General features: G+C 35.7%; 1 protein-coding gene across 10 annotated transcripts in view; it reads right to left on the reverse strand.

Moving 5' to 3' along the window:
- The window catches only part of ADGRG6 (adhesion G protein-coupled receptor G6), a 136,183-nt gene that overhangs the window by 60,312 nt on the left and 51,376 nt on the right, over nt 1–24,495 (reverse strand). For 4 of the 10 annotated variants that reach the window (XM_009205966.4, XM_021937801.2, XM_009205968.4 and 1 more), the window contains exons 3-6: nt 15,735–16,079; nt 12,830–13,453; nt 3,530–3,598; nt 1,718–1,801 (exon numbers count right to left, since the gene is read on the reverse strand). In XM_009205966.4, the coding sequence (XP_009204230.1) occupies nt 1,718–1,801; nt 3,530–3,598; nt 12,830–13,453; nt 15,735–16,079 (1,122 nt within the window). The remainder of the gene's footprint in view (nt 1–1,717; nt 1,802–3,529; nt 3,599–12,829; nt 13,454–15,734; nt 16,080–24,495) is intronic. The other 6 variants (XM_009205967.3, XM_009205971.4, XM_021937803.2 and 3 more) reach the window with 3 other exon arrangements.

A 24,495-nucleotide genomic window follows, 5' to 3' on the forward strand; every position in this document is an offset into this window, starting at 1 on the left:
GAAATAGATTTTCCCAAGTAAACACAAATGTTTAAGTTAAAAAGTGAGTCAATTTAGGAAAAAAATCATATTAAATAGTATATGTGATTCAGAGAAATGGTAAAAAATTTGTTAAGATGGTACACAAATTTGACACACAATTTTGAGAATTTTTCCGTCATATAATGACCCAAATATTTTTAAACGCTAAGATGACATTTTGATTAAGAATTATCTGAATTAGATTTTTTTTCATTAATATGGTTAAGCAGAACATTTTAACTGATTCTAACATTTGCTTGCTTTGTTGAAACTCCAATGAAGGTTATGACGCAGAGAGATGGCCTAAACAAGGCTTTCTTCAAGAATGTCAGAAATGATATGATTGAGTGAATACAGCTCCACTCCACCAAGTCAAGGACTCTGAAGCACGGTATAAAAGTTCTTGGGCAGTAGAGGATGTGTCAGTCCTGGAGGGAGAATACCACAGAGGCTCTTTGTATGTTCATACAAAGAGTGAAATACTTAGTTAGAATTATAATATTCCCATCTACTGGCTACAGTCCATGTGAAATATGCACTGGAAATTTCAGCTGCTGTTGCTTTCTTGCGGGATGCTGGAATTTTTGCTCCATCATAAATCTCCTTGGTGTAACTACCAGAATAACCATAAACACTCCCTGAATCGACGCCTTTATAACCCTAATGAAATTTATATCTACGTTTCATGTAAAATATTCCATAGTTCCAATTTAAATGTCTTACAGAGGAAATTAATGTAACCTCTGAAGCCAAGAAAAAATGAACTATGTGGGTTTCCTTTCTCAGGGTTTTGGGTCCCTGGTGATATATTACAGATGTCTTGGCCTCATAAGCTAAATGACTGGAGTTTAGAAAATTTCTTTGTTTCTAATGCTTCATATTTGAGAATATTACTGTATTCAAAGCAATGGTATGGTCACCTGATTGGAATTTCTCTTTTATTAGAAGAAACTGAAATCGCTCACTGTGAATTACCAAAAGGCCATGCATGTGGTTCATCTATAAACAGGTTAAAGAACTCTATTCACCTGACTTTTCCTCTGTTTATTTCTTACCATACACTGCTGTATTTGCAAATTATAAATAATAGAAAAGTATATTTGGAGGAAAAAAGCAAGAAGTATTTGAAGTGACTTTAATTGTTGTCATTCAAAAATTGATTTGATTTAGTTGATATATAATCACAATCTATTATTCTTCAGCAAATAAAAACCGAAAGCAAAGTATTACTATGAAAATTGATTTAAATGTCACAAATATATGAACATAAAGTTCACTTAAGTGAGAAATCAAATTATTAAAATTACTTAGTTTTTTGAAATTTGTAAAATCCTTTAAAACTTGTTTTCTGCAGAAAATAATCTGACAAAATACCACGGAAATACGTTTTTATCTGATCTCTATTATGATGCACATTAATGCCTTCTAATTAAATGCTTTTTCCCCTAAAACTTCCTTTGAAAAAAATTTTGGCTAAAAATGCAAAAGAGGAGTACTGGAAATGTACTCATTCCACTGGTCATAAGAATGAGGAACTCAACAGAGTTAAGTGATCTTTATTAATTTTACTAGTCCTACAAATGTACCAATTGACTCCAATAACAGCAACTTTGTTGGAATAATACATATTTCCCTCCCTAGAATACAATTTTTTATGTTAGACATACTAAAAATATAAAAGGTAACGATTTCTTACCATTCCTTTGTTTATCGATTCTGTTAGTAACAGGCATGTTAGTGGTGACAGTGGGTGGTGTAGTACTAGGAGAGTTTACAGTAGCTGGTAATAAAGATGAGAAAGATGTAATTTTGCAAAGAGTACATGACAGTTAATTTGGATAAGCAATTTATAATTAATGCATTAAAATATACAGGGCAAGAATGGAAACCATTTTGAAATACAACAGACTCCAAGGTTATAATGTGTAAGATGAAGCAATGCTTCCTATGGCACATTAAGAATCAGTACACATGGCCTTTGATGCTATAATACACAAGGGTCTGGAGCAAGCACAAAGTGACGAGAGAAAGGACATTTAGATTCTAGATTCTAGACCTAGATCTCCATTAACAAGCTGGCAATCACACAGTGAAACACTAAACCCTTCTAGAACTCAGTTTCCTGAGTCTGTCAGAAGTTATAGAAAGCAGCCTGTACAGATCTGCAGCTTGAAAGTTCTCTAAACTAAGTTTGCCTAATAACATTGAGACTAGAGAAATAAAATCTCAGAAGAAAAATGTACTTCTTCTTAAGATGAATGTAAAGAAAAAGACAAATGAAATGCATAGACTAAGTTAATCATTTAAAGATTCCAACAAGTTTACTAAACACTGATGAATAAAAAGTATTTCATAGGGCAAGCTTTACAAGGGAGACATTTTCAAAGTATTATGTCAGATATCTCAGGTGAGAATAATTTTAAGAATAAAAATAACCTTTTTAAAACTTTAGATCTTAAACTAAACAGAATTATAGATTTTTAAAATTTCATATAACAGTTTGAAAACTACACAGAGATTACGGGGAAAAAACTACTTGATGACTTAATTTTCATAGGGTGTTGATTAATAATAATATCAAAGAAATAATGTCTCCAAAAGGAAAACAAAGATAATAATAAGTTACACCCCACCCCACCTCCTGCCTGCCCTACTCTCATACTGGAACCACAGAAGAGAGCTTAGGTTTCTACTTCTTCAATCTCACTTCTAACCACTGTCACCTTTGTGCTATGATCTTCTTAATAAGAGATCCAGCTTTTACAAAAGGCATGGCTGTGATTCTTAATGTGGTACACAGAACATGCTACTTCATTATAGAAGTATTTAATAGAATAGATGAAAAGAGTCATGGGTAATTAGGAAGAGAAATGATAAAATAAAGCAAAATATTTATATTATTATTTTAAAACTTGTATAACTTTACATATTATTTAGCATGCAGCTATTTAGTACATAATATGTAACTGAAATACTGACCACGATATAGTAAGCATCATAACAATTAACACAGTTACATTAACATTAGTTTACTTTAACCATTTTAATCTTAAGATTTAAGTTATCTTGTCATCATAAATTGCCTCACGGCCTTATCTTAAAGTTAACTGAATATTCAAATAAATTTCCCTCTTTGTTTTATAGACATGAATACTTCTTCAAAGTATTGTACACTGTATTTACACTGGACTTTTTGCAAGTCCAGTATATTCTTGAGAAGACATGTGGGAAAAATGAAACCAATCCACATTTAATAGGATATAAATTCACATTTTTAAATTCAGAGCTTTGTGGAATTGTGGTTACCCATGGTGTGAAAGCATTCTTTCTCCATGCCGTACGTACTGTGCACCCACACAACTAAAACACATGCAGAAATTCTTCTGTTTTGCTGTTTTCTGGCTTTCCAAGTGAAAAATCAGATAAAAATCAAAACAATGACAACTACATTATCCAAAATTGCAAGTAGAAAGCAAAGAGATTCTGGAGCACAGTGTGGGCTCCCTACCTTGACAGAGGGTCCCCAGGTCTGCACAGCTGGCCAGTTCTGCTGCCGGGAGCGGGATCAGGTAGGAACCTTGATCAACACAAAGAGAATATGTAAGTTTGATTTATGATTTAGTGATATTATCCAGAAAAAAATATCATGAATCATACGGTTAATAGAAGCAGCCCTAGAAGAGTCCACCAGTAATTCTTTGATGTCAAGAAAGTATCTTAAGGTCACTGTGCCTTAATTTTCTCAAATGTAAAACCAAAGTATTGAAATTGTCCTCGAAATCTTTAACTCAATTTATCAGTCATCACACATCAAAAGAAAAGCAGTGCCATTGTCCCTTAAAGTTTGTATAAAAAGTTCAGGACTTTTTTGTATAAAACATTTTAAGAGTTTGGGTGGGAATTCATACAAATAAAATAATACAAACATCAAGAATAAGTTTCAAAAGTGAAGTTACATATTATGAATTACCCATAACATGCACAGTTTTGGTTCATACATCCTAGCATATGCTATTTGTAATTCCAGAAATACATTTTTGTGACTTCAATTCAGTCTCTGTGTCTTTTTATTTCAAGCTTTTACTAACTTATTCTCAGCAGGACAAGTTTTGAGCTGATTTTTTTTTTGTAGATTTTCACTGTTGCACTAAATGTCCCTCTGACAATTAACAGACTTTTTCCAATAGCTTGAGTCTTGAGAAACATTGGCTACACTTACAACCAAGTATACTGTATCAAAAACACACAAAAAATACAAATATATATGTATGTATGTGTATACACATACATATATATATACACATATATAATATGCACAACATATTTAATTTTAAGGGACATTTATATAATAGTGATTTTATTCTAATAAACATTTCAAAACTTTCCTGTGGGAATGTGAGGGCACAGCTCCTGCACGAGCGTACAAAAGTAACTAGGTAAACGGTATGCATAAGCAGAAAATAACCTAACAGTTTAACAGTATCTCCAGAGGCATGGTTTCTTCATCCTTGATACCTTGCGGCACTTGGCCCAAGGAAGGAATCCTGATACTTCAGAAAGGCCTGATCTTACAGGCAGGCTATGACATGACACTGACTGGCAAGCAGCTCTTGTCACAGACCTTTATACATTCCTTCAACAAACATTTACTTATTGCCTACATTATGTGAGGGACAGAGACCAGAATGATGCTTTGATTTAAGTTGCTGCTCTCAGGGAGGCATGAAAGGAAGATGGCGTCACAGTTCTAAGTGCTATCAGGGAAGTGCTCCAAAGATGGCAGTGACCCAAAGGAGGATGTGACAGCAGCTTGGTAAGAAAAGTGAACAGAAATCAATTTCAAAGAAGGCAGCCCATAAGGCACAGGAGGCTGTGAGAGAGCCAGGGGTAGGAGAGTAGAGATGGGTATTTTACTGGCGGACAGAATTTCTAAAACAAATACCAAGGAGGCACTGAAATGGTCTGTGCACCAAGTCACTGGGCATTGCTAAAGTAAAGTAAAAACTGATAAGGATGATCAGATATATAAACAATGGACAGCTGCTGTAAGGCTTTGGAAAATATCAATACCATGAACACCAGAGCCCTCCGTCTTTCTTCCAGTGGTTAATCCCACACACTGGAACCTTGAGTGGTGGGCACTCAAGGCTGTAAACCAAAAATGAACTTCTAGGGCGCCCCCACAACCATCTGAATGGACTCCTCCTCTTGGCCAACATCCTTCCAGAGTTAATCTGAAAATTGAGTTGAGGCCATGATGGAAGAGAGGGTTGTACATGCCTCATTACACCCCTCCAGCATTAACATCAACACAAACCCTAAGTCTGATAAGAAACATTTACAATCTATCCTCTGTGAAGTCTGCTACCTGAAGGCTTCATCTGCATGATAAAATCTTGATCTCCACAACCCTTTATTTAACCCAGACATTCCTTTCTACTGATAATAACTCCTTCAATCAATTGTCAGTCAGAAAAATTTTAAATCTACCTATAACCTGGAAGCCCCCTCCCCACTACTTGGAGTTGTCCCGCCCTTCTCCAGATTGAATCAATGTAAATCTTACATGGATTGGTTGATGTATTGTGTCCCTAAAACATAGAAAAGCAAGCTGTCCCCTGACCATCTTGGGCACATGTCATCAGGACCCCCTGAAGCTGTGTCACGGCTGTGTCCTTAACTTCAGAAAAATAAACTTTCTAAACTAATTGAAACCTGTCTCAGATATTTTGGGTTCACCAGGTGAACTGTTAACATTGTGAACTCTTTCTTAAAGGCAGTGAGGGAAAATGAGAAGGAGGTAGGCAAGAAAACTATATTTCATTTGAAAACAGTCATTTAGGTTCTACAACCAAAAGAAGGGAAATAGAAGCAGGAATACTACTAATAATTCAGCCTTGATATCATGAGTAAAAAGGATCGACAGAGATAGATACAGATACAAGAAATTTAAAGACAGAATGCATAACATTTAGCAACTAATTAAAGATGGGAAAAAAGGAAGAATAGAGGACGTTTTGCTAATTTCCAGCTTAAGAAACTGGTACATATCGACCTAATAAAAGGATATGGGAAATAATAGAAGAAGAGCAGACTTAGGTGGGGTAAACACCACGTACAGTAACGGAAACTGAGGTGCCTGTATGACACCTAGATGCAAACGTGTTTTGTAAGAGGTGTAGCCAGGAAATATTCATCAAAAGCTATAGAGTGTTTGGGATCACTGTAGATAGATTGTAGATTGGAGAAGGAAACAGGATGGAACCACAGATATTTCTATATTTAAGCATCACATATAAGAAAAAGAGCTATAGACTTAAAAAGGTAAAACTTTTACAGAGGTGGTTTTACAGAATTTAAGAGAAGAAAGTTTAATGTAGGGTATGGCAATATCGAGAATACCAGAAAGGCCAAGAGTGATAAAGAATGAGAAGAACTTTAACTTTGCATTGGGATTTTGATAGTACCTCTATAGAAAATAGTTTGAGTTGTGTGAGAATGATGAAATCTAGACTGCCAAGGTCTGACGAGTGAATGCAGGAAGAGGAAGCTAGGCCGTGAAAGGAAGCAGAGAGAGGAAGGGGGTGTTTTAAAGATTGAAAACTTAAGCAAATGCACCATGGAAAAAGAATATTCGAGGAGGCAGAAGTTAAGGCAGGACTGAGGTGGAATTTTGTCTTGAATGCTTTTTGCCCATTATTCCCTTGCATCACATTTACTATAAGCCCAATTTTTGTAGGACCTCCCTTTTGTAGGTACTTATATTTTGTAAGGGACTTCCGTAAACTAAAAAGCCTTTAAAGTTCAGAGCCTAATGAAATCTCAGCCTCTGTAGCATGCAACAGAGGAGACCCTGGAGGGAGTTCCTGTGGTTCTCATATTACACACAATGTTGGCAGTCAAGGGCTCCTTAGGCCACTTCTGGCACTGATACAATATCTCTGGAAGACAAAGGGAGATAAGGGCTCAGTGTTGTGGGAAAGCAGTTTTTAGGCAAACTACATTCCCACCAGTAGGTTAAAGAGCTTAGAGGTAAAAATAAGAAAAGAAAATCAGAAGAGCTATGATTCAGAGCAAGATATTTAACAAATTTCTTGAACATTTCATCAGTTTCATTGCACAGTAACAAGTATAAATTTCAATATGCAGCATTCTTTTATGGGAAACTGCAACATTTACTTCTCAATATTTTAGTTAGCTGTTCCTTCTGGGGAACTACTAGTTTAGCAAATTGACACTGCTTTAAATACTCAATAAACGCTATTTTAATATGACCCAAAATGACAATAAAAATCACACTGGAATGTTTTTAAGTAAAAATGGTACAAATACATGTGACTAATTTAATTAAAAGGAAATTAAATTGATAAACGAAAACTTGCATTACAAACACACCAAAATAAACAAATACATGAAATATCAAAAGTATGCACAAACTTTATTTCTACCCAGTTCTATTTTCAACACATCTGCATAAAAAGTCAGTATCACAATCAGTTTTCTTTGGCTGATGGATTTATGCATCAGGAGGTTGTTAAGGAAGAACAAACAATTCACTCTCCTGGATAGTGATATGTTTACCATCAACAAATTGGTTTTAGAATATGATCTGTATGTGTTTACTGATTTTTGAGGCTACCAGAAAGGCGTTTTCAGATATTTACTTAATATTAATGAGACAGCCAAATGCCTAGGCAGATAAAAAGGGGTCCCTGGAGAATCTCCCACCCACTCCACAAGTGTTTACATCAGATGCTTTTGTGCAGATGAGGAAACCTGCTCAGGCCTTGCCTGAGCCTGCCCACAGCGGATTAGGGCCCGACTTGCCCACTGTGGGAGGTAGGTGGAGCCACGGAGAATTCGTGCCTTATGCAGGGGAGGAGCCTGCTCTCTCCAGCTCCTGTAAGGACCTGGCAATCAATTAGTGAGGTGGAGGGCCTATTAGTAGGCCTGCATCTCACTTTGCTGAGCTTTTTGTTATTGTGGTTTTTTGTTTTGTTTTTTCTTTTTGCCCAATGAAGTCCTGCTCTACTCACCCCTCAATGTATACGCGTGCCTAAATTTTCCTGGTTGTGTGACAAGAACCTGGGTTTTAGCTGAGCTAAGAAGCAAAGTTCTATAACATTAACAGCAAAATTTAGAGCCAAATTTTTTTGAAAAAAAATGTAATCACTGAAAACAGGTAGTTGAGGAAAAGCTCTAAAGCTGTTAATCCTTCTCTATCTGTTGTTCTTTCCAAATTATGCTACTGAAAGAAGTCACTATATATTAATATTTATACAAGTTGTGGTAAAAAAGACTGATGTATAGTCCACTGCTCCTCTCATACCTACTTAATAATACTCCAAATAACTGAAGAGCAAACCCTCACAATAAGTTGCAATAACAGAAAAAGAAAAACAGTAATTCCTTTCATTTTTTCTTTGCAGTTGTTACTAAGATGAATTTTTCAACTTTTCATGAACAAATATATTTAAAGTGAAATTTAGTCATCTATGTTCATAAAGAGTTTGGGCATCCTCAAAGTATAAAGTCCTTTGTAAAGATAAAGTGATTTATCTTAATTTTATTATTTAAAAATGATTTAGTTATCTAAAAATATTGCATTCAATCATTTGTTAGAAGTGCAAGGGAAGAACCAATAATGAATTGAAGGCTGTGAAGGCTATGAATTTAAGGCTATGAAGAACAGAACTGTAATGATTATGAAAGGGTAAAAATCCAAGAGTTGATGAAACCTTAGCAAACTCGGTAAAAAATCCAAAGAGGGAAACAAAAGTAAGTACAAATCCAGAAATTTCAGAAAAGAATAACAATAAAGTACTTATAAAGTGTGTCTTATCTCTACATACACAGTAGCTAATCCATGGAAGTGCCTAATAAATTCTTGTTAAAATAAATGTAATTTGTTTGAACTTAGACTATTCATTGCATTATACCATACCACTCCCTCAGGAAAGAGTAGTAATCAGTAAAATAAATAAAACTAGTAGAGAAGGCACTGTCTGTTCTTTGTGAAATTGACGGACATTAGCCAGTATCTAAACTTGAATCATCACACAGGTAAATAAATAATTGCACCTATAATTAAAGAGTCCACTAAAAATTTATCTATCCATGAGAGTCATAAAACTGAATGTGTTTAATAAAATTGTTCTAAGAAAAATGAAGATGCTATAAAAAGAAGAAGATTTATTGCAAAATAAAGCATTTTGTTTTTAAAAGGATTGACAGGTTTAACCATGTTTTTAAAAATCTGCTGAAAATTTCCTAATTAAGGTACATTTCCCAAATATTTTTTAGAAAAGTATAGGAAAACAAAGTCATACTCTAAAATTGTTAGAATATTTACTAATAATATATCAATTTTATTAAGGCTAGCATGTTTAATATGTGAAACAAATGACAGGACATTTTAATGTTGAATTGAGTCAGTTCAATTCTACTATGTTACTTTCAAATTAAAATTTATTTAGCAATATACCTTTGCAAAATCTATTTATTTTTCCATCACAAATTAATCCTGAAATAAAAACTCATATTTAGCAGACATTGTCTATTCAATGGAATGCTAGAAATAAATTTCTATTCTCCCATTGGTTACTGTACTGATCATTAGTTTGTTGGAAATTATAACCATAAACAGCAAGATGCTTTCATTTTCTGGAAAAAAAAATGAAAGGTTAAAATGTTAACAGGGTACACTTATGAAAGATTTGCTTAGCTAACAAGCCTTGATATAATCTCTGTTACAGGTATTTCCTGTCAGTTAATGAGTGACTTGGGTTCTTCAACTCCTAAAGCTGATGATTAAGCAGCAGGAAATTCCCTCTCCCATCATTTCTCCTGAAACACAGTCCAGGACATCTGAATGTCTGGAATGTGAGTGCTTAACGTCATCTTGGAATGGCAAGAAGATCACTATAACAGTTAAAAAGACTCAAATATATTGACTGTGTAAGTTCACGCTACCCTTTTGACAAAATTAGTTTGAAAACTTATAGATGACTAAGGTCCATGAGTATGTACTTGATGCACTCTGATAATCTTAAGGCTTGGGAAAGGAGTCTGGAAGACAGAGTTTAAGAAATTATGAGAAATGAATGATCTTACTTAAATGTGGAATCTAAAAAGGTTGAACTCATAAAAGCAAATAATAGAAGAGTGGTTTCCAGGGGCACAGGGGTGGACAGGGCACAGGAGTTGAGAATGTATGGGTCAAAGGATGGAAAATTTCAGTTAGACTGGAGAAATACATTCAAGAAATCTATTGTACAACATGATGACTATTGTTAATAACAATGATTGTATATTTGAAAATTGCTGAGAGATTTTAAGTGTTCTGTCTACAAATAAAATAAGTACATGAGATAATAATGAAAGTTAATTAGCTCAAATTAGCCATTCCACAATGTATACCTATATTAAAATATGTTGTACACCATAAACACATATAGTTTTTATCAATTAAAATAATTTAAAATAATTTTTTAAATGAGTATTCCCAGACATAAATACTAGACATGGAGACAGAAGACACGTGTTGGAGCCCACCAACTGCCTCTGCCACTTATTTTCTTGCTTCAGTTTCCTGGCCCATATAAAGGGAGTGGCATAAATCACCATTCCCACTTAAATGCCTATCAGGGTCAGAAGGCAATCTAAAGACAAAAAGGGGGCTGGAGTGGGAAGAATAAGGGGTTGCTAAGGGCTGAAGTAAACTGGGAAGCCCCTTTGAAAGCAGCAGCCACCATTTAGCTCCAGCTGTGTTGGTCATGCAGATATAGTAGCCTAGTGTACTATATTTACCAGAAAAATCCAAAACTTCATTTTTATGTGAAATCTAATTTTTTAATATTGGAAATAATTCATCAATTAAAAGCACTGTGTGAAACAAATGTAAATGAACAGGAACAAATAAATGCTACCACCATCACCCATGTCTTAGGGCTAAACTAGCCTGTGGGTGATTGGTTTGTTTTCCCTGGCTAAGGAGATCTAGCAGGTCTTTTCTAGTGCTGTCCAAAGTATGTGGTTCAGCCAAGTGGACTATCATAGTTCTTTAGACTAGTTTCAGTGGTTGGCAAATGTTCTCCCAAAGGGCTAGATTGTAAACATTTTAGGATGGCAGGCTATACTGTATTGATCACAATCAATTAACACAGCCATTGTAGCACAGAGGCAGACAAAGACAATATATAAACTAATGAGCATGGCTTTGTTCCAATGAAATTTTTTTACAAGAACAAAGTCACACACAAATTACTTTTGAATACTAGGCTCCTTCTTCTCCTTTTTAATTGAGAGTTATGTCTGTGACTAAAATGTATACATTATCACTGTCTTAGATTTAGTCATATGACATTTAAAGTAGATAATGAAACTTCTACTTTTTGTGTTTGAATCAGTCCTATAATAAAATAAGAGCTTCCAGAATTAGCTTGTGTAAATGGAGAATATTAGGTGGAGATCTATTTTAATACAATTTTTATCACACAGAATTATTTCTCAAAATATTCTGCATTTAGCTACTTCTAATAATAGCACATTTACAGTCTCATGAAGAACTAGAGACAACACAGTATTTGCAACAAACTATAAATCCTCATTTTTAAAAAATGGAGAAACATGTTCAAAGAAAAAATGGATAATTTCTGATTAAGATTTTCTATAAAATGGACAGTTTTGATATTTAATACTGGCTGAGTAAATACTTTTCTTAGGTGATGGTTGTTTATTTAAGTCATCCAATTGAAATTTAATTCCAGGATGATAAAGATCAGTTTATTACTGTATCACCTTTGTGACCAGACTTGGTGGCTCACGCCTGTAATCCCAACACTTTGGGAGGCCGAGGCGGGTGGATAATGAGGTCAGGAGATTCGAGACCATCCTGGCTAACATAGTGAAATCTGGTCTCTACTAAAAATACAAAAACTTAGCCAGGCGTGGTGGTGGGCATCTGTAGTCCCAGCTACTCGGGAGGCTGAGGCAGGAGAATGGTGTGAACCTGGGAGGTGGAGCTTGCAATGAGCTGAGATCTCACACCACTGCACTCCAGCCTGGGCAGCAGAGTAAGACTCTGTCTCAAACAAAACAAAATAAACAAATAAACAAACAAAAAACAGTAACTGGCCAGGCAGGGTGGCTCACGCCTGTAATCCCAGCATTCTGGGAGACTGAGGTGGGTGGACCACTTGAGGTCAGGAGTTCAAGACCAGTCGAGTCAACATGATGAAACCCCATCTCTATTAAAAAAAAATACAAAAATTAGCTGGGCATGGTGGCGCACACCTGTGGTCCCAGAGACTTGGGAGGCTGAGGCATGAGAATTGCTTGAACCCAGGAGGTAGAGTTTGCAGTGAGCCAAGATCGCCCCACCGCACTCCAGCCTGGGCAACACAGTGACATGCTGTCTCAAAAAAAAAAATAACAATAACTTACTTATTAATTTATTTTATTTCAAGCCTAGTGTTAACATTTCTATTTGAGAGTCTACAATTATAACTGTTGTTATATTAGTGATAAACTCTGTGATATTTTATGACATGGGGAAAACTTAAGAATGGTTAAACCAAATGTCTTGATGGATCATGCATAGTTTATAATCAAATGTGTGCTATAAGAGCTGAGCAGACGACATTTTAAAACTTAAAAGAGTTTTTTAACGATAACATAGATATCTATATCTATATGTGGGAATATACATACACGTACATTTGTGTGTATGTACAATTCCTTATTGACAATCATATTCATAGAACAATGCTAAAAAAAGAAAAAAAAAAGGAATAAGGTACAAACTCACCACAACTTAGGTTGCTTTCAGCTTTCAGAGCCAGGTTTGGGATATTCCAGAAGTCATTTTGCCAGTCGACTACATTCCCTTTCATGTTACAGCTGAGATTGGAGAGGATTTTGGCATTCATGGTAAAATTCCAAAGTCGAAAGTTATAAATGTCTCCTTTTAGAGAGACAATTTCATTTTGATTGGAGCCCAACAACAATTTCCCATTCCCAGGAATAACTTTACTAATGGTAGAATCACATGGAACTGTTTCATAGTTTCTTTTGAAATTTACACCAATAGAGCCCAAAGAATTATTCCAAACAAGGCAGAGCTGCTCAAAGCTTTCTGCAAAAATGTCTTCTTTTTCCTTGACAGGTAATGCATTGTTCAGCAAACATTTTGAATCAGAAATGGACAGAAAGTAGCCACTCTTGGCCTTTCCAAAACTGAGCAATTGTGTGAAGGATGCATTTGAGTAGGAGAAAGCTGTCCAATCATTGTCTTCATGGCCAACTTTGGTTGCCTCAAAGCAGAGTGTGAAAGCACTGAGCTCTGGAATGGAGACGCTTTTTGCAACAGATACCTGGTAAGCATCTGATGTCTGGGGTAAAATGACCTTTTGATTCCTTAAGGACACAGCAACTAGGACAAAACATAACAGGAAAGATAAACCTGTTAACTTCAGAACACAGACTAATGTGATGCAAAACATCAAGCCCTCCACTGCTTCCTACTAGTTAGCTTTTTACCTACCATTTGCCCCATCCCTCCCCTCTTACTCATCCATCTTCTGTCAGCAGCCCATTACCAGTTGTCTGATATCAGCAACAGTAGTAAGAAATTCTACTCATTTCATCTCTAGTCATGATTGGATCTCTCACACCTAAACTTTTGAGTTACAGCCAGCAAAGTGCATAAGCATTTTTTTAATCCTGAAACTGAGACATTAACAATTTAAAAACCCCAACTACCTAATCAAGGAAATAACTGGTTTCAGGAAGGCTTTGTTTATACATTAAGATTTTCAAAAAAACTACTTTTCAAATGATTTCTAAACACAAATAATAGTTCTTATTTTCATTAATGATTACTTTTCACTCTTCCCAAACATTCCTGTACTGCCATCTCCCTTTCAGATACTCTATATCCTCCTATTTTTTTCTGCCATCATCAGGATGTTTTAGGAACAAATACAAAAATAATTCTATTAAGGAGAGGGAGGAAAGGGAGTCTAGTGAAAAGTCAAACAAAGTGGAAATTTAAGGTATCCAGACATATAAGCTAGTTTTTGAGTAGTAAAGGGCAGACCATGGAGTTTCCTACTCCAGCTCTTCTGGGTACTGGCCATGTGACCCTGGGTATGTTACTTCATCTCTCTCTACCTTTGTCTTATTTGTAAAATGGGCAACAATGGCACCTATTGCATATACGGTCAATAAGAATTAAATAAGTTAGTATGTCCAAAGCATAGAGCAGTGCCAGTACCACAGCAATAAGTGGCAAGTACTATTATTATAATAGATGTGCAATAAATTCAAAATAAAAATGTATTCACCTAATCCTTCTATGATACATGCAAAATTATTAAATAATACCAATAGATTTAGCCCTATGCTAATATCATAGTCATTGTGAGACTAATTTAAGAAAGAAGTATTTCTCCTCGAAAATACTTTTTAATGCTGGTTTCATACGAATAACAGTTTGAATATATTTTAATATTCAGTACATCAAGAATAGTTCTGTAATAAAACATCATTTTAGTATAACTATTCTAGTAAAAATCTATGATAGAATTTAAAGGAATCATGGACTTTAGTCTACTTTTTAAATATAAAGAAGTTTATAGGTCCACTTATGCAAAGAGACACTTAAACAATATGAACCAGTATTCTACATGCATTGTTAAAATTAAAAGCCTAGAAATAAATGTCTCCATCAATATTTTATTAGTGGTTACAGCTGGGTGGCATTTGTACAGATAATTCTACTTTGCTTCTTTTTTTGTTTTCCAATGTCCTATATTTTATCATTTTTAAAACATTATTTTGAAAAATTTAAAACAATTTGAAAAATTTAAGCATGTGTGTTTTAACCATGGCAAACATAAATAAATAACTCCACAATCAAAAAACACAATTTATAATAGTGAGAGTCAGTCATTTTCATAGTTGTACCTTTCTGTTTTTACTTAGAAAGTTCAGAAGAAAAAAAAGTATAACTAAATCATAATAGTCATTTTTATAGTTGTACCTTTCTGCTTGTTTTTACTTAGAAAGTACAGAAGAAACAGTATAACTAAGTCTCATCATATCGAAGCTTGAGTTTCTTTAGGGAAACACAGGTTTGAGAGAGAAAGATTATTTAAATGTTATGTTGTGCCAGAATATAGAAAACATGTTTAATAAAAATATGCCTTATTTCCTTCAGTTAGCCATTTTCAGGGGGCTTTCCTCAAGCTGTGTTATTTATTAGCTTAAACTGTTAATAGCTTGTTAAAAATTTACTGTTCATTTTCTGTATTTTTTCCGTACCATAGTTCCTTAAAAGGACAACATCATAAAACCCAAAATGAAATGATTTCTAAAAGGGATGTTTTAAATTTTCAGTGGAGAGATGTTAGAATTACAGATTTTAATTATTAGCAGTGGAATATCTACAGTGCCTTCCAAGCAGCCTTTAAATGTTCTGTATATAAACAACATAAAAGAATTCAACTCTACTGTAACCAGATTTTGGATGTGGTAATTATATTTTGCTAACAAGAATGCTCAGAGAATATTAACAGCTTCTTGCCCTTAAATCCCAATCCTAATCATTCACATTCACATAAAAGAGCATAACTCTGTCTTCTGGTCCTTGTGTTTACTGCAGAACACGTTAAACAAAAGCAGAAGGTTGGCATTGCCTTTGGTTTACATACCTCTGATATAGCTGGCATTGAAACCTTTCTTCTGGATGCTAAAGTCACTTGAAAAGGACACATGCATCTCATTCGCACTTGAGTTAAATGATAGGCCTTTGGCAGTTGCTCCACAAAATTTAGTCTGGCTCTCTCCATTATCAAGGGATAATGAGTCATAAATGCAATTGGGAGCTTCTTCAATGTCGAAGTCGTTAAATGTTATCTGAATGATATAACCAGTAGGGGCTCGGAGCGTCCACATGCAAGCCTGGCTGTTCGGGTAGTCGTTAGGGTAGCATGGAGAAGTAAAGGTCCCAGAAGGGTTGGACAAAACCACTCGGCAGTTGGCACATCCCCACACTGCTGGCCAGACAAAAGAGAGACAGAGAGAAGGTCTGGGTTCAGATGCATACAATAAACCGAGAATACCACACACTGGGGACAATCGAACAGTAAATATTTAAAAATACCAACATACAATCATAAAATATAAATGGAAAATGAAACCTTCTTGAGGAGGAAAAGAACCATCAATAGAGCAACAAAAAGTAAAAGGGAAATAAAAAATTTTAATGCAATGATTTTTAAACTTGGGAGGTTATACAGTCTGAGAATCTGACAGTTACAGGAACTCTCTCCAGTAAAATGAGCAGGGGCCACACACGTTACACACAATTTCAAGGAGTACAATGAGGCCTCAGAAGGCAACAGTGAATTTCACAAAGGTTCACTGACCCAGATTAAGAATCTCTACTCCAGACAGTAATTGAACTGGGATGGCGGGGGTTACAGAACCATAAAGATAGTGTTCAGTATTACAAATCATGGATATAAAGGAAGAGAAACTCTTAGAAAATAAATAATTTAATAGAAAGCTACAAATACAAAAAAATAATAAGCTATCTTCTGGCAGACTGTATTTTTTTTTCCGAAATTCAAATAAATAGCATCACCTTGCAAACATGGATTACTTATAGTTTTGAAAATACATTCACTTACCCCATTTGTTTGTCACAGTTGGTAATTATATGCTTGTGGGCTCATCTCATTTACTCATTCATTCGGTAAATATTTATTGTGAGTCTATTATGTGCCATGCACTATTCTAAATAATATATATCAATATCAATGAGCAGGAAAGACAAAGTCTCTCTATAAAGGAATCTTTTTGTTTGTTTGTTTTTGAGACAGTCTTGCTCTGTTGCCCAGACTGGAGGGAAGTGGCATGACTCTGGCTCACTGCAACCTCTGTCTCCCAGGTTCAAGCAATTCTAGTGCCTCAGCCTCCTGAGTAGCTGAGACTACAGGTGTGCACCACTACACCTGGTTGGATAAAGGATTATTATACTTCAGTGTTGGACCTAAAGGCAACTACAAGTATAATGACAGATAAAGGTGAGGAAGAAAAGTAAAGCAAAGGATAAAGAGAGACTGAAATGAATATTAGAGATGGTGGTTCTCCAAAGAGGTGATACTTGAGAAGAGACCCAACTGAATGAAGTGAGGGAGCATGCCATGAGCACACTAGAGAACAGCACTGCAGGTCACACGAATGGAAAAATTAAGACCCATTGTAAATAAATATTGGTTTTTCCCATGGAATGTAAGTCCTATAAGATCTAAGATGATGTCTCCTTTGCCCATCACTATTTGTTCTCAGTATAAGGTTCACAAAAAATATTAATTGAATGAAATATGTAAAGAAAAACCCTTCTGAGGTAGACAGGGGAAATGCTACTTTCCCATTTTCACTAATGAGAACAGTTAGGTTGTTCTCAATTATTATTTATCCACCAGTTGGAATCAGAAACCAAGGTCTATCATCTTCCTGTCCAGAGATGCTTTTGCAACTAATATGCACATTGCTTTGACATATTTATATAAATGAAGGCAGTGATCTCATTTATCCAAAATACTGGATAAACTGCCATTAAATGGACACATAAACTTTCAAACAATAAAATACTTTCAACATACTAATGAAAATAACTAAATTTATTATATCCCTCCCTCTTTTACTGAGTTGACTAGAATGCATATGCAGTAACATTTCTTGAAACATGGTAGTTACTACAAATACAACTATTCTTCTATGATACAGTGATATGTTCAAGGACTAATTCGATGTTTTACACAGCTCAAGTGAGGTTTTTCTTTTCTCTGAGGCCACTTTGTATTACTCAATGTTTCAATATGCCAACTCTATCCCCATCCATTCTTTTTAACTTGCCCTCCTCCTGCTAGTCCTCCTTAAGTCTCTGACATCTTGTACGAGACCAAAGACAGACTATGGAAAACAAATGATGATCCTCAAGTGTCTGCCAAATGCCTTCTCTTATCCATCCCTGGAGCACCATGTTCCTCTGCTTTGTAGCGCTATTCAGAGGACTTGTGTTACTTCCATTTGTGATATGATTTTCTTATTGTCAATCTTCTTCCACTACTTTGTAAGCTCAACAAGCAGAGGGTGTGTGACTGTCATATTTGCCATTCTACTCTCAGCACTGCACAGCACCCCTGGCGCATAGGAGATCTTCGATAAAATTTGCTAAATTTATGAACAAATGAGTAGCTTAAATGAAGGGAACCATGCCTAAATTAAAGAAAGACTCCATGCAGTATAACCAAGTCAAATTCTAAGTCTGAAAAGAAGATAGAGTCCATGTGCTCTGGAACATCTCTTCGGGTGGGGTGTTGGGCTGTTTCTTCCAATTACATCACTCACAGCACAGGACTGAGATGGCTAGGACTGTTACTTTGCCTTAGGCTCAGGAGAGAGAAGTAATCCTAGTAAATTAACAATAATTTATCCAGTTATAGACATTGGAGATTAAAAATAAAAATATAAAGGAAAATAAGCAACAATCTCTGTCATCTCAACATGCAGATAGGCAGCATCATTTTTCCAAGATAAGATGACATCCTTTATATCCAAGACCCAAGTAATGTGCATGACTTCCTTTATCCTGTATATTATCTTTGTGAAATTCTTCCCTAAAAGCTGAAGAAAGGGTTTAAGAAAATTTATTATAATTATTATTTTTTAGAGACGGGGTATCTCTCTGTCAGCCAGGCTGGAGTGTAGTGGCCCTCGCTGCAGCCTCAAACTACTGGGCTCAAGCAGTCCTCCCACCTCGGCTTCTGGAAGTACTGAAATTATAGGCCTGAGCCACCATGCCTGCCCAAGAGTATAAGAAAGTTAAATTTGACCGATAACACTGTGTAATCTTTCACAAGTTAATTTATCTGTGCCTCAGTTTCTCCACCTTTACACTGGTGATAATAACAGCAACCACTACCCAGAGTTACCAGGAGGATAACATGGATTAATATTAGAAAGTCCTGGAAGTTGTACCTGGGACATAGTTAGCACTAGTTAAGTGTTGGCTATTATTAATAATTACTATAACACAAAATCAGTGCATTAAAAATTTAAGAGAGGTAAAATAGGACACCACCTTAGTATAATCTCTTTTTTCCTTAGGCACTCAGAGGGATAGAAGCAAGATAAAGATGACACTCATAACATGAATTCAGAAGAACATTTGATACATTCTTCCATATGATTCTTACCTTCAGTGGCTAGACAGCATTTAGAGATAGTGCTACTAAATAATAATTGTCTTAAATAGATGAAATATCAATTAAATTAGACACAATATCATCCTCTTCATTATACTCATAGAGCAATTCACAATAACAAGCTTTCACATATAACTCATTTAACATTATAATAACCCTGAGAATTATTACCACCTCTATCTTTAGAGGAAACAAATGAGGCTAATATAGATTGGATAACTTGCACAAAGTCACATATCTGATTGATAGCAGCACCAAAATTCAAACCAGCCCTTCTGAATGTAAGCCTAGTGTCTTTCTAGGAAAGAAAAGGTTGCCACACTTAAACAAAAAACACAGACCAAAATGGTGAGCTCAAGTACTTCTTTAAAAGACATTTTTTAAATGGACAATTTCTTAATAGTTCCATAGCCCTAAAATAAACATATTTTAAGAAACTCATTTGGAAACATTTTAATAAAGAGTATTAGGAAGTATGAAATATAGTGCTTTGAATTTTCCAATTTGGAGTAGTCAAATATCACTGCTAACTGATTCCTACACTATGAGCTAGCCTAGTAAGTAATTACTTTGTTCTCTCGTAAGAGTCAGGGCTACCTAATTAGATGGTTACTGAAGTAGCCACTGAATGAGGTATTGGTAAAATCAGGATTAACACATATGCTAAAAGCTACCCAATTCAAAGCATCTGGCTCAATATGTTCTCAAAGACAGATATGGTAACATATTCTTACAGATAATTTATAAAAGCAAGGTTTTCAAGTAATCCAAACAAATGACAAACCAAATTCCACCCTCAGTTCTTGCCTATGCTTACAAGTATTTAGCAGTAATTTACTTGTGCGTATTTTTACAAAAGTTTATTTTTCAATGAAACTCTAATCTATAATGAAAAATCTTCCAGTCATGCCAAAGCATAATTCAATTGATATATAACACTTCGATATAGATTTAATAACCATTACCTTGTGAGGTTTTTTTTAATATCTCAGATTTGGATTCTTACACTACCTTTGTCACAAGTACTTCTTTATAAAATCCAAATGCCTATTCTTTAAAATCTCTTTAAAACAAGAATTTTAGATCCCAAGAGATAAATCAAAATGGAGATTAATTTTAGCTTCTTTCAACACAAATATGTAGATGGTACTGAATAATTGCTTTTTCTAGATTGTGTTAAATGGTGAACAAAATTAATTCATTTAAGTAAACCTTGATCTTTATTTGAACATACACAAAACTGCAGCTAATGAGCCTGTAGAAAAACCTGGCCAGTGAAAATTATCTCCAGAAAATTTAGCTTAAGTCGCCTGCTTGTTCTGCATTTATTCAGTCATGATTTGAATTATCCATGAGGATATACTAAGTTCTAACACATGAAAAGCTCATTTGTTGATTAAAAACATTTAAAATATTTAGCAGTCTTGGTGGCTTCTAAAGATTAAACCTAAGGGCCAGCAACTAACAATTCTAGAACCAGTTCTAATACCTAAGTCAGTAAAGAGCCAGGATAGCCACATACCATTTCTCTAGATCTAAGTAAATTGCTATCAGATGTAACATCACTGAAATGTAAAATATCAGCAACATTTTAGATGCTGGCATGTATTAAATGATTGATAATATGCAGAAATGGATGACTTCATCAAAGTAAGCTATTTTAAGTGATTTCAGACCACTATCCATATTTTTCAAGATGGCATGGAATCCAAGGCAATCTGGCTGTGACATCTGTGATTCTGTTAATGTGACAGACTTGGCAAGCATCCCCACCACCCTCACCACTCCTCCTCAAGCTCTGCATTCAAAAATAGCATTTCCACTATTGAGGAGGGTCTTTCGTAAAGCACGGTTACATTGGTCATTCCAGTCCCCTACCAGAACTTCTGACAGCCATGCCAGAATACCAGTTCATTCACCCACTCCTCCTAAAACAATGGTTTCCTGAGTCAACCAGATAATTGTTCCATTTCCCTCTGTAATGGGTCAACCCCAAAACGTTCTTTGGAAACACCCTGAATAAGAAGCTACTTCAACGACTTTAAGCATGAGTTCCAAAGGGTATTGGCTTACTTGAATCAGTTCAATTAAGTTTGACATTACTAGAAAATTAACAAGATGTTGAACTGAAGTTTCCTTGATGAGGCACCATTAAGACTGGCAATTTTTTGAATTTCCGAAGATACCCACATGCACCACACCCTCAAACACATCTCTTTCTTCTGTAATCCTGTTAATGTTTAAACTTTGAGTTGTCTTTCCATAATCACGTTGGTAAGAGAACATTCCATGTCTGACTGCAAAAGATAATACTTTCTGAAGATCCAAACAAGTGAACTGTTGTAAATCATTCCAGAGTCAGCCTGTTATGTAGATATACATCACTTGCAAGAGGATTAGACACACAAGCACATGGGTATGCATATGTACACACACCCACACATATTTTCATGGGAAACTATTCTCTCTCAAGCAATGGTTGAGTCTTTTCCAGCTTAAAAAAAAAAAATCTAAAGGCACTAAATAATTTGAAACAACATAAACTGCATGTCTATCACCAAATCTACCTCCTGGTTAACATATCCGTTCAAGTTCCTTATTCTCTTCCTGCAAACCCCCAACTTTGGATTAATCCAGCTGTGGACCTTCTTGCTCACGAATTCATAGGCCTTTGGACTCAGCTAATAACTTACAAAATTTCACACAGTGTTTATACTAAAGCAGCTTCCATTTTTATTTTGCTCACCCTCTCCAGCATTGGATGCCTCCGAGCACAGGCTGCTTCTGGACAGTCTTACCCACAAATTCTCCATTCTCCTCATTTCTCTCCTGCCCTCTCAGCCCTCTCCAAGCACCGCCTCTGCTACTCTTGGCTTTACAATCCTTTCTGTTTGGCCAGAGGACCTCAGACAAGCAGCATCAGCATCACCTGAGAGTTTGCTGACATGCAGAATCACCCAGACCTACTAAAAAAAAAATGCATTTAAACAAAATTCTCAGATAACTAATAAGCATGTTAAACTCTGAGAAGTACTGCTTTAAATAACAGTTTACTACAGGAGCTACTCAATCTTCATAGGTACACCTTCTCCCAAGAGAATCTGTCTCCTCTCACAGTTCTTGCTGTCATCTTCACACTACTTGGTCCAAGGAGTAAACCCCTGACCTGAAGGGAACCAAACTACGGGCTTTGCTAATCACCCAAATTCTGTCTTTCTCTGAGAATTTCAAGTTAGAGACACACACAATTTATCCAGAGAATGACAAAAAGAAGAATGATGACATTATAGAAATTCAAAGGTAGCAGCTGCCTTGACCACTTGGAAATATAGGAAGCTGAGGGGCTGACAGAGGAAAGGGTAAGAGAGAAAATGTAGACGCTGGGCGTGGTGACTCACGCCTGTAAGCCCGACACTTTGGGAGGCTGAGGTGAATCACGAGATCAGGAGTTCAAGACCAGCCTGGCTAACATGGTGAAACTCCATCTCTACTAAAAATACAAAAATTAGCCAGGCCTGGTGGCACACGCCTATAACCCCAACTACTCAGGAGGCTGAAGCAGAAGAATTGCTTGAACCCAGGAGGTGGAGGTTTCAGTGAGCTGAGATCACACTGTCTCTCAATAAAAATTAAATAAATAAATAAATAAATAAATAAATAAAAAGAAAATGTAGAGCAGAGAGATGAGAGAAAACCAGACCTTTGAGAAACAGAGAGGCTTTAATTCCAGCCATTCCACATCCAGTAATGAAGGGTAGGAGCTGTTTCTTGTGGCCTGTCCTTGACTTATATGACAATAATTCTTATTACACCTACTGCCCTACTACTTTACTTGATTTTAGTCGATTTCTGTTCATTGCAACCAAGTGTGCCTCAAGCCAGTACTCTAATAGAGCTCTCCTCTATGTTCAGTTTTTCTTTATATATGCCCATTCTCTCTGGCTAATCTCATCTGAATGAAAGCCTTATTATACCTAAATGTTGATCCCATACATGTGCTACTGAGCACCATATCCTAGCTTTGCAAATACCTACTCAATATCTCCACTTGGATATCCCACAGAGCCATCAGTCCAAACATCATTCCTCAAATAATGTTTGTATCCTCCTCATAACTGTTAGCAGCATGAACATCATCCAAACTAGGGCTCTGAACATCCCTTCTCTCTTCCTTCTCCCACACTGTCTCAAATAATTTGCCAAAGGCTATGACATTTGTTTTATTCACAGTTGTTAAATCTTCTCATCTCACTCCAATAGTTTAAGGTCCTGTCATTTAAGGTTCTCATCTTTTCTCTCTTGGATACAAGTTTGGTCTCCTTGTCAATACTCTTGTCACCTGCAATTAACTCATCCTTCACATCACTACCAGAAAGAAAGATCTATCAATATCCAAGTATGAAGATAAGTTTTCTCTAACTCCAAATCTTCTCTGGGATCCAACAAGACAAGCCCCTTGACTGACATACACAGCACTCTTTATTAGCCCTGTTCACTCTTCCTAACTTATTTCTTCTCATCTCCCCACATCCCTGCACTTAATACTTATTAAACATTTATGTGCCTGGCACTGTGCCAGGTTCTGGGAATACAGTCATGCACAAGATATAATCTCTGACTTTACAGAATTTATGGATTATTGGAAATGTAGATAAATAAGTAGATCGTGATAATACAATGTGATAACTGCTCTGATACAATAGGTGTTCTTGATAGAACAGGTGCTCTGATAGAACAGACGAGTGCCATACTATAGTCTGGGTTTAGGCTTCATGGAAACAGTACCATTTCTAACCAAGTCAGCAAGAAACTGAGACATAAATATGCAGCTTGGGAGTGAGCCAAGTAAAAGGGGAAGATAGAGACAAAATACAAAAGAGTGTTCTGGGCAGTGAGGTCATCAGGTACAAGACAGCATAGATGGTTCAAGTAACTTAAGATTTAGTTCAGCTAGAGCATCATGTGTAAAGTGGAGAGAAATAACAGATAAAGACAAAGTAGGCAGAGATAAGATTTTGCAGGATTTTGCAAGTCATGTTAGAGAAAATGAAAAATTATACTAACAGCAATAGGAAAACTAAAAAGGTTTTAATGTGGCAAAAGTAAAATAACTGGATTTGTGTTTAGCACATATATATATATATATGGTCTTGCTCTGTCTCCCAGGCTGGAGTGCACTGGTGCAATCATGGCTCAC

The sequence above is a fragment of the Papio anubis genome, chromosome 6 (assembly GCF_008728515.1).
Source record: "Papio anubis isolate 15944 chromosome 6, Panubis1.0, whole genome shotgun sequence".
NCBI classification, from domain to species: Eukaryota; Metazoa; Chordata; class Mammalia; order Primates; family Cercopithecidae; genus Papio; species Papio anubis.